The following is an 18,413-nucleotide window of genomic DNA, read 5'->3' as shown; positions in this document are numbered from 1 at the left end:
ATTTGAATTCAGTCTCTTTGACATGACCTTCTACACAATAGAAAATGAGGTTCAAAATGATCAGTTTGTTGATATAGATAAGGGTTTTGAACAGGTTGAGGTAGATAATAACGTTTAGGAACAGTTGTAAAAAACAGAAGTTCCTACAGATGTTTCACTTAGGAGATTTGACAGAGATCGACATCCAACAACAAGATATTCAGCTAATAAATATTTATTATTGACTGATGGGGGAAAGCCTGAAATTATAAAGATGCCATAAAAGATGAGCACATAAATGAGTGGATTGATGCCATGAAAGATGAAATGAAGTCTTTACATGAAAACCACATTTTTGAGCTTGTGAAATTGCCTAAAGGAAAAACTGCACTGAAAAATAAGTCGATTTATAGAGTAAAACAGGAAGAACATACCTTAAATTCGCGTTATAAAGCGAGATTTATTGTCAAAGAGTTCAGTCAGAAGAAAGGTGACGGCTTTGATGAAATTTTTGCTCCAGTTGTCACGATATCTTCTATACATATAGTTTTGGGTTCGGCAGCTAGTCTTGACTTAGAGGTTGAGCAGATGGATGTTAAGACTGCAATTCTTCATGGGGACTTAGATAAAGAAATCTACATGGAATAACCGAGGGGTTTGAGCAAAAAGGCAAAGAGCATTGGTGTGTAAATTGAAGAAAAATCTTTATGGGTTGAAACAAACACCGATGAAGTGGTACAAGAAGTTTGAGTCAATTATGGGGGAGCAAGACTACAAAGAGACTACTTTTGATCATTGTGTTTTTGTCTAGAAATTTTCTGATGATGATTTCATTATATTATTGCTTTATGTTGATGACATTTTAATTGTTGGCAGGAATGTTTCGAGAATTGACAGGTTGAAAAAATAATTGAGCAAATCCTTTGCCAATCCTTTGCCATGAAGGATTTGGTACCAACAAAAAAAATTCTTAGAATTCGAATGGTTCAAGACAAAGCTTCTAAGAAGTTGTATATGTCACAAGAGCAATACTTGGAGAAGGTGCTTGAGCGTTTCAACATGAGTAAGGCGAAATCAGACAGTTTTCCTTTATCTAGTCACTTCAAACTGAATAGAAAACAGAGTCCTTCTACATATAAAAAGAAGGAAGATATGAGCAAGATCCCTTATGCTTTAGTAGTTAGGAGCTTGATGTATGTCATGGTATATACTAGACATGATATTGCTCACGTTATTGGTGTTGTTAGTCGTTTTATATCCTATCTAGGAAAACAGCATTATAAGGCAGTCAAGTGTATCATGAGATATTTGAGAGGCACTTCTAGTTTGAAGCTCATATTTGAAGGTGAAAATTCGGTACTTGTTGGGTACATCGGTTCAAATATGGCAAGAGATCTAAACAACCGAAAATCTATTTCTGGTTATTTGATGACATATGGAGGTGGTGCAGTGTCTTGGCAGTTAATGTTGCAAAAGTGTGTTGCACTTTCTACAACTGAAGCAGAGTATATTGTAGCAGCAGAGGCTTGTAAAGAGATGTTGTGGATGAAGTACTTTATACAGGAGCTTGACTTCAAGCAACAAAGATATGGGATATACTACGATAATCAGAGTGTTATTCATGTTGAAGAATGCTACATTCCATTATAGAATAAAGCATACAGAAGTGAGGTATCATTGGATGAGGGATGCTTTGAATGATGAACTGTTTGAGTTTGAGAAGATACATACTGATCATAATGGATCTGATATGTTGACAAAGAATCTACAAGATAGAAGCTTGAGTTTTGTCGTTCCACTGCGGGAATGACAAGTTCCTCCACATCGTGAAAATAAGGAGAGATTTGTTGGGTTTATTTCACATTGTGAGGGCCCAACAAATAAAGGCCTATTAGGGCATAACTTTTGTTTTGTTTTAAAAAGCTTTACAATCGCCGATAATTATGTGTGAGCACATGCAAACCGAGAGAGACTTAAAACAACGGTAGAAATAAATTGAAAAGAAACTCAATCTGATCAACAACGTTTTTCAACCATTTGGGGATCGATCTGTGGTCCGATCGAGCTTAAATTTTGATAGTGATGACATGAAGGTCTTCAATTTGGACGGTGGAGATTTTGTTTGGAGCTAGCTACAGTCAGATACCGTGGGTAATTGATTGTCACTTCAAGTGAGACGTTTCTAATTTGATTGTTCTCAATTTGTTGCTGTTTGTTGCCAAAGTTGTTAATCTTGAGATATTTATTGTGTATACCTCTAGTTGTGACTAGAGAGAACTCATTGTAACCCATTATTGATTATAGTGGAGATTTTGACTTCCGTCTGTGGTTTTTTACTCCTCCCATTGAGGGAGTTTTTCACGTTAAAATTCCTTGTGTCCTTACTTGATCATTAATGTTGTTGCTAGTTGATTAGTATTCTATCAGATTCATACAAGAGTGGGATAATTGATCAAAAAAATATAGTGTTTATACCCGCAAATCGCCTAAATAATAATTTGATTCACAACTTTGACAATTTGTGTCTAATTTGCAAATATATCTATATCTATATATATATATATAGAAAAATAAGGAAAACTATTTACACAAAATAACAAAATTTTAATTTTCTTTGATAGATGTTGATAAAAGTCTATCAGTGTCTATCAATATTTTTTTTTGCTATTTCTATAAATATTTTAACATTTTTTCTATTTGTGAAAATTTTCATATATATATAGGATCTAATGGATAAATCCAATCAATAAGGCATAATAAAACTGAATCGGGACCAAGGTACGGTTATGACAAGCCAAAGGAGGAGAGGGAGTCCAACTCTCGTTAGCCTTGGCCTCGAAGGCTATGGCATACTCCACCTCCTTAGCCTTCGAGGTCTCCGAGCCCAACTTTTGCATAGATACGCCCCCAAGCCCAAGAATTCTAACATAAGATTTAATTAGGTTATTAGATTCCGAAGGGAACACGAGAAGACCTAAGGTAACCTTCTCTATAAATACATAATTTTACTTCATATGGGGTATATATATCTTGAATCCTACTCTTAAGCTTTCTAGTCTCCTTACTCTTTCACTCTCTGACTTAAGCATTAGAGTGTTTGTGGCAAGCAAAATACTAGTATGTAAATTTTCTCTTTTGTAGGTCAATTTTCCTTTTTAAACAAATTCATTACTGGTGTCATATGAAGGTCAAGTGCATTTCCTTTATTCGAATTTTGACATTATGTATGTATGTATGTATATAATTAACTTAGATATAGCTTCTATTAATCTTAACAATAATCACTATATAATTATTAGTGGAAACTATCGATTTATATTTTTCAGGTTTTTTTAGCTCCCAACTTTTTTAAGGCTCATTTAATAAAATGTCACTAACTAAACCCTAAACCTAGCTAGTAGTATATATTGTTATTGTTCTTGTCATATACATTTAGGTCTACTTTGGCAATTTTAAGATTTAGGAAATAAAACTTTGGTTTCAATGGTTCACGAGTGACAAAAGCTATGTAGTACTAAAAATCAACAACTTTTTTTAATTATGAAAAATCAAATATCGGAAAAGGTCGAAAGAGAGAGGAGTCGAGAGTCACGAGATGAATATATTTTTTAGAGAGAAAATTGAAGAGTCATAGATCAAATAAAAGCATTCATCTCAACGATGGTAGAAGAATAAAAAAGTAATTTAAAAAAATAATATATGAGATGGAAGAATCAAAATACAAATCTTAAAATTGATAGTACAAATTTTATGCTAGTTTAATTATGCTTATATAATATATTGTCGATAAAGGAAAATGATGGACTGATGAAGGAACACAATAAATTGAGTGAGATACAAATATCCTTAGGTTCAATTGTTTTGAATTTCTTTTCTTGTCTCTTCCTCTACTCTATTTATGCCATAACATTAATTTTATTCAATGATTGTAAGATAAAGGCCCCAAATTTTATCCATCGTTCATGGTCTACATCAAATCTTTTCTTAGTGAGAGCAAAAAAAAAAAAAAAAAAAAAATGTAATTCTAATCCCCAAAATCGTTCTTTTTCTCCAATTATATACCCTTTTTTCATATTTCATATACATTGCTTAATTCTTTTATAACTTTGCCTCCAAATCATATTCTCATCTTCAAGGTTGACAAAGAAAGCTAATAAAATAATTGTTTTTTTAAACAATTTCAAATGTTAAGTGTTAAAATAAAAATGATTATATAAAGATAAGGGCATAATTGAAATCTATGCTAAAATGTAGTAAATTATTGAACTTTTACTTGTTTAGAGCTTAATTGAAACTTACACTTATGCTACGTGAATAACTATCTTACTAGTCACTGCCACGTCAAGTTTTCACCGGACAATTTGATGACAGAGTTGTTTATGTGATTTAAATTTTACCCCAAAAATAAAACAAAAAAGAAAAAATCAATTTACATCCAAGATTGAGAGTTGTATCAATTAAAATCAAGAACTCATAAGGGTACCTATTTAAACACTAAACTATTTAAACCCTAAACTTTCGTAATTGTATCAGTTTACACCATTCACCATATTTCGTTTGAAAACACTGTATGAGACTACAATTGTATCAATTAAACTCCTAGATTATCATATGTAAATCAATTTAAATCTAGTTATTGATACTACACTTTTGAAAATAATTAATGCATCAATTTTTATGTGTGTATACTTCTTCAAATGTCATATTAACAAAATTGATAATTACAATTGATTCATTAGCAAAATTTAGAGGAAATCTTAAAGAGAATGTTTGGGGATTGAGTTGAATTTTGACGTATGAAGTTAGGAAATTTGTATTTGAGTTGTAAAGTTGTGAATATAAAATTTCTTGACAAATGTGAAAAAAGAAAGGCAAGAAAATGTAGTTTCTCGATAAATATGTAAATTTCAATAGTGAATATTATATAAAGTTTGTGGAGTTGAGTAATTTAATACTTGACTTATAAAGTCTATGAACTAAAAATCCTCCAAATGAGACTTAAAATTGATGTGTTTTAATGGATAAAGTTGCAAGTCTTACACATTATTTGTCAAAATGAAATGTAATGAATGGTAAATCTTTTTAAATACAATATTAGGGAGATTAATTGATACCTTAATTGAGGTATGATTACTTTGACATAAAACAAATAATATAAAGGGAAATTTTCAAAAATAGAAAAATAAAGGAAACTATTTATGCAAAATAGCAAAATTTAATATTCTTTGATAGAGACTGATGAAAGTCTATTGGTATTTATCAGTGATAGAAATAGATAAAAATCTATCATTGATACTATGTGATAGATGTTTATAGAAGTCTACTATGGTCTATCTGTATTTTTTTTTAATTTTTATAAATAATTTGTCATTTTTTTTGATTTGTGAAAATTTTCCTTTATAAACTTATAAAAAATTAAAGTTAATTAAATTGATAAAACATAAGATTTAGATATATATATATATATATACACTTAAAAAAAAAGAAGTTATGAAAGTAAAAGGTAAAAGGAAAAAAACTTGAGAATGGACAAATGGCAGTTAGTTTTGATGAAAAGACAAATGTCTCAACAACTGTTCAATGATTCCACTTCTTTGGAAATCCTTTCTTCTCTCTCTCTCTCTTCTTAAATTTTGAACTGTCTCAAAGTAACCCTGAAACCTTAAATGAAAAGCAAACACTGTCATCAACATTCTTCATCTCTCTCTCTTCTTTTTATTGGGACCCTCTTTTCTTCTTCTCTTCCTTCAAATCTCAAATCACACTCCCACTTTCATCTCCCTCCATTCCATTATTAAATCCCCTCTTCTTCCCCTTCTTATTCTTCACTTCAATTTTCCCTTCCCTTTCTTCTTCTTCTTCTCCCTCCATGGCTTCTGATTCCAACTTCTGGCTTCCCCCTCACTTTCTTTCCGACCACGACAACCTCCCCGGCATACCCACCTCCGCCACCGCCGCCTTCCCTACCGACTTCCCCTATGACTTCAACTCCTCCTCTGTTCATTCCCCTGTCGATTCTGTTCTCGGCGACGACGACAACGACGAGGAAGACTTTCTCGCTGCGTTGACGCAGCGGCTTACTCAGTCCACGCTTCGTGATTCTCAAAAGCTTCCTTCTGTTCACAAATCCCAAGTACCCATCTTTTGATTTTTCTTCCATTTACTTGATTTTCTGGTCTCTTCAATCGGTTTTTGACTTTCTGGCGACTCTGCTTTTTTTTTTTTTTTTTTTCAGGCGAAGATGGCTATGGCTGGATCTCCTCAGTCTACTCTTAGTGGGGTTGGAAGTTGGTCGGCTTGGAGTACGGTGTCGAGTGATGGAAGCCCAAACGGGCCGTCTCAAGCGCCGTCTCCTCCGACTACCCCTTTCGGTGGTGATAACAACACTTGGGATCTTATCTATGCTGCTGCAGGGCAAGTTGCGAGGCTTAGAATGAATACTCATAGAGATAGGATTATTGGTCCATCTCAAAGTTCTTGTAATCTTGTTTCTTCCATGAAAAACTCTGGATTTTACTCCCACTCTTCACAGGTGAGGTCAAATTAGCTTCCGTTTTTTACTCTTTTTTTGCTCTGTTTTTCGATCTGTAATTGTTTAACTCTGTTTTCCCCCCCTCGATTTTCAGTTTGGAACAGAGCCTCCGATTTTCAAACCGGAGAACTGTTTTACCTGGGGGAGACAAGTGAAGGTTGAGAATCAGCAGATCCATTGTCGAGGACAAGATTTTCACTATGAAAACGAGAGATTTGTTCGTCCTGTGGATTTTCCTCAATCCGCTTGGCCTTCTCTCCAACCCCATCACCGGAGATACCCTTCTCAGCCGAGTACTCCCACCGTACCCCCCGCCTACCACGGCGTCGGATCTGCCCCGAAAAAGGAGTGCGCCGGTACCGGCGTCTTCTTACCTCGGCGATACGACAATAACCCACCACAATCTCGCAAAAGAGCAGGTAACTTTTTTCAACTCCTAACAAATTGAAAATCTGGGATTCTCGAATTTGAACTTGCTTCTTACTTTTCACTCTGTTTCTTCAGATTGTGCCTCGATTGCTCTGCTTCCAGCGAAGAACATTCAGGACATGAACCGATCTGTTCCCCAAATTACATCGAATCGCCGCCTTCTGCCGAGCTGCGGTAAACTTTTAGAATCGATTCACAGTTCTTCAGATCTGTTAAATAGTAATAAGCTAATGAGTTCTTGTTGGTTTTGTTTTATATTTCTCCAGAAGCTTTAATGGCTCAAAGAAACGCCATTTTCGCACAACAGAGGCTGAGTTATCCCCGGCCGGCGGACAGAGGGAAAAGCCACGAATTTCTTCTTCCTCAGGAGTGGACATACTAAAACAACACTACTGAAAGCTGAAAAAAAGTGCTTTTTTATAATTTTATTGATTGAAGTGTTATTTTAGATTAGATAACAATAAAGAAATGAATTAAGGGCTGTAACTTAAGAAATGAAAAGGGATTTGTTTGCAGGTTTTTAGGTTTTTATAGATGAAGAACAGAGTAAAAAATGTAGTGTTCATTCATCAGAAAGAGAGTGGAAAAAAAGAAAAAGAGAGAAATTTCTAGGAAAGTGGGGTTTTAGGGAAAGAGGGAAAAGAGAGATATTGTAATAAATTTTGTGGGTTTCTTAATAGAAATACATAGCTATATAGTATATCTATAAACCCTTCTAATATAAATAAATTATTTGTTGATTTATGAGTAGAGGCATAGTTTAATTTTTGAAATTTTGGGTGGTGGGTATGAATTGTTCAATCAAATATAAAGTGACAACTTGGGAGACTTTTCTCCTTCCCTTTTTATCTGGTTCAACTAGGTCAACTTTTTTCGGAATTTTCAATTTTACGATCCCTAACATCGGCAACATGAATGTAGTTCAACTCTGAAATTTTTCAAGATTTATGTGTATATGTATAAGCTCCATCAATTTTTCTATTTGGAATGGATAAAATGATCTCAAAATTGGATGTTTTGAAATTTCAATCTTAATTCTCAAGTTTGTTATACTGATGTTGAAATCTTTTACTTTATGTTCATGAAATAATGTCTTTTTCTTTATAAAAAGACTAAATTATAGAAAATATTTATCAACTTTATATTTTCTTTAAAAAATAATCTTGAACTTGTTTTTTTTCTTTTTTTAAAGTAATGTTACCGTTCGTATAAGGTTAAAATCATTTGTATCTCGTTTAAAAGATATTCTTAAATTTTTAAAAGTTTTTTTTGTCTATATGCTAATGCATCTGACATTTTTTTTTACTGAGTTAAGGATATTGTCAACTTTTGAAAGTTTAACCTTCCTAAAACAAGGTAGAAAGAATTTCTGGCTCTATTTGGAATTGTTGTAGCTTTTAAAAAAATTGTTCGTAGTTGTGTTTTTAGAAAAATCAGCTATGAAAAGAAGTAAAATAATGTTTGGTAAATTTCAACTTGAACTTGAAAAAGTAGATTAGAGTGTTTGGTAAATAAATACAAAAATATCTTATTTTAGACATAATAATTAAAATAGACTTATAATCAATTTTTTTTAAAAAAAATTAAATAATTGTTTAGTACGATAAAATCTTATTTGCTATAGATTAATTTTTAAATATTAAGGAAAATAACTTTATTTTAAAAATGAATATGGTATACTTTTTTAAAAAAACGATGCAATTAACTCATGAAAAATATAAAGATAAATTTGATTACGTGAAAAATAGATAAATATTTGAAATAAATCTTCTTTTTACTTGATTTTAGGAGAGTCTAAAAGCTAGAAGAATGATGCTTTTAAAGTCAACGTGAAACTAATGTGTTTTTTAAAAGTGATTTTAACAATTAAATCTATTTTACCAAAGACAAAAAAAAAAAAAAAAAAAATAGTTACAATTTTCTTCAAATGGATTTTTGACACGGGTAACACAATGTCAAACATAGCCTCTACCTATAACTAATGATAATGATTTTTATTGAAAATGTTAAAAGAGCATTAATATAAAATTTCAAAATTTATATGAGTATTTTTTTTAAAAAAAGTACGAATGATTTTCATCTATATATTGATGAGAAGAGTATTTTTTTAACATTTTTTTTAATTTGAAAGTATTAATGAAACTTTAAACTAGAATATTAATGAAACTTCAAAAGAAAAAAAAAAAAAGATAGATGGAATTTTTAAGAGTTCCAAGATATTAAAAAGGATATAATTTGGTCCCTAGTTCAATTTTAATCATTCTACTATCAAATGTCAAATTTTAGTTCTTGAACTTTCAATAAATCTTAAATTTAGTCTTTATTTTTTAATCGAAATTGATTAAATAATGATGATAATAATAACATTCGTGCAAGAAATTCTAGCATGTGAATACATTTTCAAAATTTTTAACGAAAATGCTAATAGATAAAAGAAACATTTCTAGAAAAAATTACAATAAACTAACAATAGGGACTAAATTTATAAGACCTATTGAAAATAATGATGATAATAATAATAATAACATTAATGCAAGAAAATCCGAATATATTTTCAAAATCTTTAACAAAAATGCTAATATATAAAAGAAACGTTTTTGGAGAAAAATGACAATAAGAACAATAAGGACTAAATTTTTCAGACTATTGAAGACTAAAATTAGACCAACATAAAGTATATGGGCAAAAATGGTATTTGAACCTATTAATATATACATATATATATATAGAGAGAGAGACACAAACAAATAAGCTTAAAGAAAAATAGACAATCTTTTGAAAAGAAGAGAACATAGGGAGCATGGTCATGCCCATGCCATGCGTGGATGCCGACCGTACAATTTTATGAATAGTTTTTTGTTGGAGCAATGGGGCTGTCCTCTGTACTTGACAGGAATGGCATCCACTTCAATCTGGATCTTGGATTTTCTTTCAACTTTCATGGAATAGATCGCAATCAATATATAAACTATACATTCATTATAATACTACTTTCAAATTATTCAACCAACATCCAAATCTACATTATATAATCAATAAATTATCAACATGTTATCATTATATTATAATCTATCTTTTGCTGCTACCCTTGTTTGTGAATTTGCATTTTCATGTTCATGTCATTGTTGGGATTGTTCAAATCAAATCCATCTTATCTAACTATACTCCACTTTTCTTTTGGCATAATTCTAGCAGTGATTTCATCAAAAGCTTTTCTAGTCTTGATTGCTTCAGAATGAAGATTCCAAACCTTGATGTGAAATTTACTCAACCTTCAGTATACTTTTTCTACTGTTTTCATAAGTAGGCAAAAGCAAAAGATATGAAAATCTTATCCGGTTCGACTAACGGGGTTGTTTGTCCCAATGAAAATAATCCTACTGCTATTCTTTTCATACCTCAAGCCTAAGATAGAATCAAGGTTCTTGCAAACATGATAGATAAAGTCATTTGGTTAACATATACACTACTTTTTTTCATATCTTATTAATATCTTACAATGTCTGCATTATCTCTGTTAGTACTAAAATATTCAAACAAACCAGTGGAAAAAAAATAGACTGCAGATCTAGGTTTCAGCATGCCTTAGCGCATATAATTAACGGCAATCAGTAGATAGATACCTTATGATTCTATGAACTTGTTCATGCTAGTGTTCAGCCATCTCTGCTCTTCAATCATCCATCATCTTCATCCCATCCATCTCTTCTCACTCTAACCCTCTCACCCTTGAAGTGTATGTATTTCCATTGGCAGCCGTATCTTTTATAGACCATTTTCTGGTTTTCTTCTTGACCTAGTTTATGAAAGGCACGGCCGACTCTTCTAACGGTATCTTCATCTGGTTTTACACCCAACTCTTCCATGTCTGCAAATATCTGTAATAAGAGAAGAAATTGAAGCATGAGATCATTGATAAGGTACAAAGAGAAGATTGAAAAATAGAGAGGAACCGGAGGTAAGAAGCAATATGTGGAAATCCCATTCCCAATACCTCGATAATCTTATCTTGCAAGTCATGATGTTCGTACAAAGAGATCATCCTAGAAAACAATCGCTTAGAGATGGAACGTGTATGTGTATGCAAAATCATGTTCCATAATGATTCGGCTTCGTCCACCCTCTTGTCCATATCAAATGCCAGTAAAAGGGTGTCATATGTTCCCATTGTGGCTCCTTGACCCTTGCTTAACATCCACTTTGCCACCTGAGTAATAAGAACCATTGATTAACAAAAAGACTAGGCGGGAAAATCTATAAGGAGCTATTAATTTGACTCCGATCCAGCCAAGATACTCTAATATATGAAAGTGATATCAATAGGTGAAAAGGTCTTGAGTTATCAGTTTTCTTGTGGAAGGAAAAAGGCAACTATTGAATATTGCATACAGAAACCATCATAAATATTCATAAGCCCAAACTTTACCAGATAAAAGGACTTTGGGAAATTGACATTAGGGAAAAGACCAACTTTTCTCTTTCTAACTTTCATTGTTAATCAGATATAATCTTTCCACATGCAAAACGTAAGTACCCTGCAAGTCCAACACCGAGGCTTCCATCGCTTTAAGCAATTTGGCGTTCTAGTTCGAGAAATATTTTTCTCAAAAACACAGACTCGCTGTTGTTTCATCATTCACAATTCAGGAACCAACAACCATCAGTTATCTGCCCATAAAGCTAAATCTTAAACAGGAATTATGAAACTTGATGTATCAACTAAAACCAAAGTGTTATCTCTTGTTTCTTCAATCGTATATTTAACCATAAGAAAGTCCAAATGACCTAGGTTCAAGATCAAACTTCAATATAAAAACTGAACAAACCACAACTTATCAAATAAATGCAACATTACAATAAAAATCTAACACACGAGTAGATTAGCTGACCAAAAAATAAGCGATAATATAGTAAGAGCTGGACAAAGATGATTTCATTACAGACACCACTGCATACTTTAGAATCAACATCATGGACGAGGTACAAATTCGCCAAAAGGCCAGAAAGACAAGAAGTAAAACCGAACTCATTCGTACTTGAATGACACACTTCCATTGACTTCTCTTCCTCAGTATTCTTAAAGCTTTAGCAGCTGCAATCAATGGAAACTCTGTCTCCCAAGCTATCCACTTATTCAATTCTCCATATACAGCTTCTTTCTCATTAGGACATTGGGAAACCTACAATATGTTAGAACAGCATTTGAATTTCAAACTAACTGAAATTACCACTCTTTCCTCTCAATATTGGAGGGGGAATCAACGAAAATGCAGCTTACAATTCTAACAAGATTAAGAGCCTTTTGCCCAGAGCCAGCAGAATCTCTTTTCTTCCATAAATGGTGTTCCTCCTTCCCAACCTTCTTAACAATACGTCTATATTTAATCAAAGCAACCTTAAAATCAAAATCATGCAGTTGAATGAAACTCAGAAAGCAAAAAAAGTATAGGAAAAGAAGAGTACCTCTCAGCTTGCTTGTGGACACACTTGACACTGGCAGCTCTAAATGTCAATTTGTTGTTAAAGTAAATGCAATCTATCTATAAGGGAAAGGGGAAAATTGTCTGATTAAACAGTTAGAAATTGTTAAAACGAAATTGAGGAAGTTTGAATTTTCTTGCTTACCTTCGGCACGAGGGCATCGAACCCAGTTGAGCTTCCATGGTAAACCAACATCAGAAATTTCAAATTTCAGCGCTCTGTGTAATGGGTATCAAGTATAATCAAGAAATTACAGATACGAATCAAAGGGGTTAATTAATTTAGGATAAAGAAGGGCTCTGGGTAGAAGGGCGCAACACAAGTTACACATACGAATCAAACCCCATGTGAGCTTGAGTTCAGTGAAAGACCTGCACAAGTTTCTATCTGTGAGGGAGCGAACGCCTTACCTAAATTATACCGATTTCAAAGTTGCATTTGAATTTGGGTAATTGTTTTAAATTATAAAATTGAGCAAAATTCCACTGTTTTATTTTATAGTTATCCATCCATGATAAATTTTATTTTATTTATAAATAATTGGACTCATTTATTTTTATTTACAAACAATATTTTAATTTTAATTTTTTTTAGGTAAGGACACTATGTAACTTTTGAAAATTTAGAAGTTTGTTTTTCTGAACGAAGTATTAACGGTTTCTGTTCATATGTTAACAATAAGGATATTTTGAAATTTTCTTTAAGTTTAAGAGTTTTTTTTTAATTTTTTTTTGAAAGTTCAAGGATATTTTTGGAGCAAAACATTAATGATTTCCATTCAAAACTAATGATATGAATATTTTAAACTCTTTTTAAAGTTTAAAGCTACTTTTAAAATTTTTTAAAGTTTAAGGATATCTTTGACACAAAATACAAAATACAAAGACATTTTTTGTTTGATAATTTAGCCTTAAAAAACCACTTTCTTCCATAACAATTTCATTTTTGAACTTTTATTTGTAACAATTTAGTCATATACTTTTAATTGTGTGTAAAAATTTACTTTAATATATAAATTTAGTCTATGTGTGGCGTACTTTCAAATTTATAATTATTTAATTCCTATAGTAAAACATTTCATCAAAATTATATATTGATTTATATTATTTAACAATTTAGGCTTTGCAACTTATAAATATATGGAGTTCTTAATTAGTTTATTGATCTATATGCAAGAAATTCCATTAGATCATAACAATAATTTTCATGATAACGACTAAATTGTCACAAAATTTAAAATACATAGACTACATTATGACATACTAAAGTTTAATGATTATTTTGCTATAAAATTAAAACTCTAGAGATTAAATTGTTATGAATTGAAGTTTGGGTAATAAATTGTTACTTCCATTAAAATTTAGGGACCATAAGTATTTTTTTAAACATTTTTATTAATTAATGTGAATAAATATAAGTAATAAGCATTTTCAACCCATTAATGAAGTGTTGATATTTAAATTTAGCATCAAACACCAACAAAATTCACTCCCTCATCCAGAATAGAGGCAAACCAGAGGGAAGATCTAGTCCCAAACTAGCAAAGTCCTCTTCCGAGATGGGAAGAAGCTATGAACAAAAACATCATGATGGAGGTACCCAAAGGGTACCCATGTTTTGGAGGGAGTGAGGAGATAAACCAATGTGGGTTCGATGAACATCCCACACGCACGCCGCCGTCGTCCGTTTGGTCAGGCAAAGCGCATGGTTCTATTCGTCTGCACATTTCGCTCCTCTACCATTCTTCCCCACTTCATTTTCCTCTCCTCCTCCATCTTACTGCTTGCACACTTGCGCCTCTTCGCTTGACCACCGTGCCTTGACAGTTTACAGTTTGTCGTTCTGAGAGCTCTGTCGTTTCCAACAATATATTTGCTTAAAGTTGATTACTTTAGATTAATTTGTGAATTTTTAATATTTTCTCTTTAGAATTATTACGATGTTTGTCTTTGTCTAAAGTTGGTAATAAATATTATAGATATTTGGTATTTAACATTTGAATTTTATGAAATTTTAATTATTAATCATATATTGTAGACAAATTTACTTATTTTTAGTTAAAAAGAAATAAGTTATAATCCGACAACCTAACCCGGATTTTAATAGTTGGATTCAGGTCTTTTGAGTTATCAACCTAACCAACTCGAATTTATAGGTTGGTCCAAAAACATCCTCAATCCAATCCAATCCAACCTAACCCCATGTACATCCTTAGCTGCTGGTGCCGGTCAGAACCTGGGGCTTTGTAGGATTCGTCATCTAATCTCCTAGTGAAACCCTCAATCATACGACGTATGACTTCAGGAATCGACGTTTGAAAGATCTTTCTTGAAATAGTTGGTTGCAACTTTCCCCAGCATATGGCCACCCTCAGCCTAGGTTCCTTCATCGTAAGAATGCAACTATATGGTTTTTCAGTCGCCCAATTTAAGCCAGTCGTCCATAGTAGCCATCCAATATATCTCCTAGTTTTATCAGGGGTAAAGTTTCGTAACTTATCAAGAGAATCCATGAGCTTTGGATCTCATTTTCTTTATTTTTTTCAAATGTTTTCTTGATGGAACCCTTAAGTTCGTCCTTGTTCTACCTGACTAGCCTTTAAAGGCACCCGTTGAGTATCTCATAAAAATTTCTGCTACATCGACTCCTGCCTTGGACCAAAAGTTATTGACAATTGCTTTGCATTCCTTGAATTTAGTCCATCCTTCTTCAAACCTAAGCGGTCTATCAATCACTAGGGGAATGAATGTGCTCCGCAGCAATATAAGACTTCCACTTTTGCCTCTACAAGGCACAATGAAACAATTATCAAATCAAGCTATCTTTTCAGCTTTGCTTCAAGTTCTTACTCATAACTAGTTTCGAACAAGAATACCATAAGGCTTTTATACTTCTCACCTCATGATGAAGTGCCATGAACAACCGAGGATTACCTAAACTTCAAACGTTCCAACAAAAAATTTTCATGGCATCGAGTGGAGCTGATTTTTCAGCCTTCGTCGATATCCCTCTGTTGCCCATACAAATTTCCTTAGTTTTTTGTACATTAAAAAGCGCTTCAATATATGAAAATGATATATGTTTCTGGGTATAGTGTATGTGATACGCACCTAAAATGTGCGTATTTTACCTTTGATTGAGGATGGTTTTTAACATAATTTTATAACATTTGATGTGTTTGATAGGGATTTTTAAGTTTTAAGTTCGAGGATTGAATTATACTCAAAATGAACCAAAAAAGACCAAATCATGCCTAAAGAAGTCAAAATTGAGCAATGGATCAAAGAAAGTGAAGAAAATAGTTGAAAAAAAATCAAACTTTAAAGAAGTAGGGCAGCGTAATGTAGAGCATTACAACTCTGCACCTTTACACTGGAGACCGGAGAGCAACATTCTAGAGAGCATTGCAATGCTTTACTTAGGTGTTGCTACACTAGGCTAGCATTCTGACACTCCAATTGAACATAACATTACGTTGCAGCAACGATCAGACCAACGTTCACTACAAGAATTTTTACTTGTTTCGATATTTTTTTTGCCGACACATTCATTTTTGTTGGCATAGGCGTATTTATCTCGACGGAAATTTAATGCGGCAGCCAAAATAGAGTAACGTGCACATTTTTTTAAAAAATTTATGTCGATGAAAATTGAAACCCCCCCCCCCCCTTCTTATCTTTTCTGGCTAGCAGAACAAACCCAATGCCCACTCCCAGCCCCTCCCCTCCACTTTTCCGTCCCCCAGCCCCCCTTCGACGACCCATCCATTTCTTTTTTTTTTCTTTTTTTATTCGATTTTTAGTTGCTCACCCTCCCCACCCATTTCGTTTCCCTTCCTTTAAGTCCCCCACCGATTAAAATCTCCCCTCATTTCCCTATTATTTTCCCTTTCTCCCTCCATTTTTTACACAAATGGCCACCGCTCCAATACCAAACGCCAACACATGCTGTTGCACACTACTGTTGCACGCATTGGTTGGTTCTTTTTCTCTTGTCTATTTTTTTTCTAATAAATGTTATTCGTAGGTTATGTTTGTGTTATTATTCTGATAAATGGTTTTGTTTCAGATTCGAATTAGGATATAGTTTTATTTATGAATGAAATTGTTATTTTATCTTTGGTTTGTATACGGATGGATATAATGAAGGATGAATTATATGTGTATTTTGGTTTTAATTTTGTACATGAGATTCATTTGTTAAGATTGAAGTTTAATCTTTCCTTTTTATGGATATAATATGCTTTAAGTTTTGTGAAATTGCTAAGGATGTCTCTATAAAATTAACTAAATTTTACACTTTTTATTTGCTAGTGTTAAATCATCAATTGACCTGAAAAACTTAAGTTGATAGGTAAATGTAAATTTGATATTGTATCATTTAAAAAAACTCTAGTAAAGAGTTGTTTTGTTTGATTGATTAAAAAGATTGTGAGGAAAAATAAAAACTTGAAAAAAAAAATTAGAAAATGGAAAACATTTGACCCATTAGCTTCATTTATTTAACTTTTATCAATAAAGGTTCACAATCATAAATATTTGACAATTTTTCCTTACTAATGTTCTCGTCACATGCTTGATGTAGACTGATCCTATTGTAAAGTAAGAAGGAACATTAGAAATGTAGTGATTTCTCTCTTGTTCTCATCGTAAAGGCCAAAATTTAGAGATAATGGAAAATCTCCTTCATATAGCCAAAACTTAGACATGCTTTATTCATTTGGTTCAACGATGAATAAGGATTTGATTAAGCTTAGAGATAGATTCTTAAGAGAGTACATTGACGGAGTTGCAAAATTCATGGAAGTGGCAAAGTGTCATGTAAATGGAGAGGGAAAAACGAGATGCCCGTGTAAAAATTGTCAGAATTCAATGTCTCAAACATTAGATTGAGTAGAACGACATTTATTTGCTAATGGAATATCTCCTTCATATAGTTAATGGATTTATCATGGAGAATTGATAAATTTAGCTCAATTTCAAAGAGTCAGGACTTCTTTAGCTCCTTCAGCGGATGATGGATTAAGGGAAGAACCTACTGCACACAATGATGATGATGAGTTGTTCAATCTTTTAAATGATTTGTGAGGACCGATGAGAGAAGGGGCATATGATGAAGATGAAGAAGACTTTGGAGATGAAATGCCCGAGAACATCGAACAAAGGGATACTTCAAACATTTTTGAGGAGTTGATGGATGAAGCATGTAACCCGTTGTACCCTAGTTTTACAAAATTTTCCTCATTGAACTTCTTGGTGAGATTGATGCACATTAAGGTTCTCAATAATCGGAGTAACAAATCCTTTGATATGTTAATAGATTTGTTGAAAGATTCCTTTCCAACTAGTGCATGCATACCTAGTTCTTTTTATGAAGCCAAGAGGAAATTACGTGACCTAGGACTAGGATATGATTCTATTCATGCTTGCAAGTACGACTGCGTTTTATTTTGGAAAAGATATTCTAATTGTCAAAGTTGTCCAGTGTGTGGTGAATCTCGATACAAAATAAAGGATAGCAAGAATAAGAAGATCCCAAACAAAAATTTACATCATTTTCCATTAATACCGAGGTTGAAGCGATTGTTTTCATCAAAACAAATTGCTTTTGAGATGCGATGGCATAAGGATAAACGAGTTGAAACCAATGGTGTGTTGCGACATCTAGCTGTTTTGATAGAGAGTTTCCTAAATTTGCTTCAGACCCAAGGAATATTCGGTTAGCCTTAGCTTCCATGGATTTAATCCATTTGGGAATATGACTACTGTTGGGATTGGTGTCCTATTTCTCCTGGAGTCTCGTTGTTTTGTAAAGATGCACATTGTTTAATGAATAAAATAAGTGTTATTTAATTCTGGCATTTGCTCATATCCAATAACCTTGGTTATCTTATGTGAACTTAAGCATGTATATGTGATATACAAGTGGATCATGCCTTAAGTGATAACCTAAATTGGTCTGTAGTATAAGGATTAAGGTGAGATACCTAATC

General features: G+C 32.7%; 2 protein-coding genes across 3 annotated transcripts; one reads left to right on the top strand and one right to left on the bottom strand.

The window, feature by feature from the left end:
* Positions 1 to 5,460: 5,460 nt before the first annotated feature.
* On the top strand, positions 5,461 to 7,690 carry LOC120082215 (uncharacterized). The gene is made up of 5 exons (XM_039037494.2): positions 5,461 to 6,112; positions 6,215 to 6,511; positions 6,606 to 6,930; positions 7,016 to 7,114; positions 7,207 to 7,690. Exons 1-5 carry the CDS (start codon positions 5,849 to 5,851, stop codon positions 7,320 to 7,322), a joined length of 1,101 nt encoding a protein of 366 aa, XP_038893422.1. The 5' UTR covers positions 5,461 to 5,848; the 3' UTR covers positions 7,323 to 7,690.
* Positions 7,691 to 9,554: 1,864 nt separating this feature from the next.
* On the bottom strand, positions 9,555 to 12,887 carry LOC120081675 (Pentatricopeptide repeat (PPR) superfamily protein). 2 transcript variants are annotated; one of them, XR_005482929.2, is made up of 7 exons: positions 12,566 to 12,887; positions 12,404 to 12,480; positions 12,219 to 12,315; positions 11,977 to 12,120; positions 10,935 to 11,147; positions 10,564 to 10,818; positions 9,555 to 9,875 (listed from the first exon to the last, which is right to left on the bottom strand). XR_005482929.2 is itself a non-coding variant. In XM_039036748.2 (6 exons), exons 1-6 carry the CDS (start codon positions 12,614 to 12,616, stop codon positions 10,618 to 10,620), a joined length of 783 nt encoding a protein of 260 aa, XP_038892676.1. In that variant the 5' UTR covers positions 12,617 to 12,855; the 3' UTR covers positions 10,390 to 10,617. The 2 variants fall into 2 exon arrangements, 1 of the variants encoding a protein (XP_038892676.1); XM_039036748.2 differs by lacking the exon at positions 9,555 to 9,875 and having other exon boundaries at positions 10,390 to 10,818; positions 12,566 to 12,855.
* Between the last annotated feature and the right edge of the window lie 5,526 nt (positions 12,888 to 18,413).

This window comes from Benincasa hispida, chromosome 7, assembly GCF_027475165.1.
Source record: "Benincasa hispida cultivar pf3 chromosome 7, pf3_genome.v1.1, whole genome shotgun sequence".
NCBI classification, from domain to species: domain Eukaryota; kingdom Viridiplantae; phylum Streptophyta; class Magnoliopsida; order Cucurbitales; family Cucurbitaceae; genus Benincasa; species Benincasa hispida.
The sequence above is the reverse complement of the archived record's forward strand: the minus strand, read 5'-3'. Positions and strand labels throughout refer to the sequence as shown.

What these genes read in the sequence shown, in the direction of transcription:
- LOC120082215 (XM_039037494.2), top strand. Translation starts at nt 5,849, where the DNA reads ATGGCTTCTGATTCCAACTTCTGGCTTCCCCCTCACTTTCTTTCCGAC. An exon ending in ACAATCTCGCAAAAGAGCAG is followed by an intron (nt 6,931 to 7,015) that starts GTAACTTTTTTC and finishes CTGTTTCTTCAG; the next exon opens with ATTGTGCCTCGATTGCTCTG. An exon ending in CCGCCTTCTGCCGAGCTGCG is followed by an intron (nt 7,115 to 7,206) that starts GTAAACTTTTAG and finishes ATATTTCTCCAG; the next exon opens with AAGCTTTAATGGCTCAAAGA.
- LOC120081675 (XM_039036748.2), bottom strand. Translation starts at nt 12,616, where the DNA reads ATGTTGGTTTACCATGGAAGCTCAACTGGGTTCGATGCCCTCGTGCCG. An exon ending in GTCCACAAGCAAGCTGAGAG is followed by an intron (nt 12,316 to 12,403) that starts GTACTCTTCTTT and finishes GATTAAATATAG; the next exon opens with ACGTATTGTTAAGAAGGTTG. An exon ending in TGCAAGATAAGATTATCGAG is followed by an intron (nt 10,819 to 10,934) that starts GTATTGGGAATG and finishes CTCTTATTACAG; the next exon opens with ATATTTGCAGACATGGAAGA.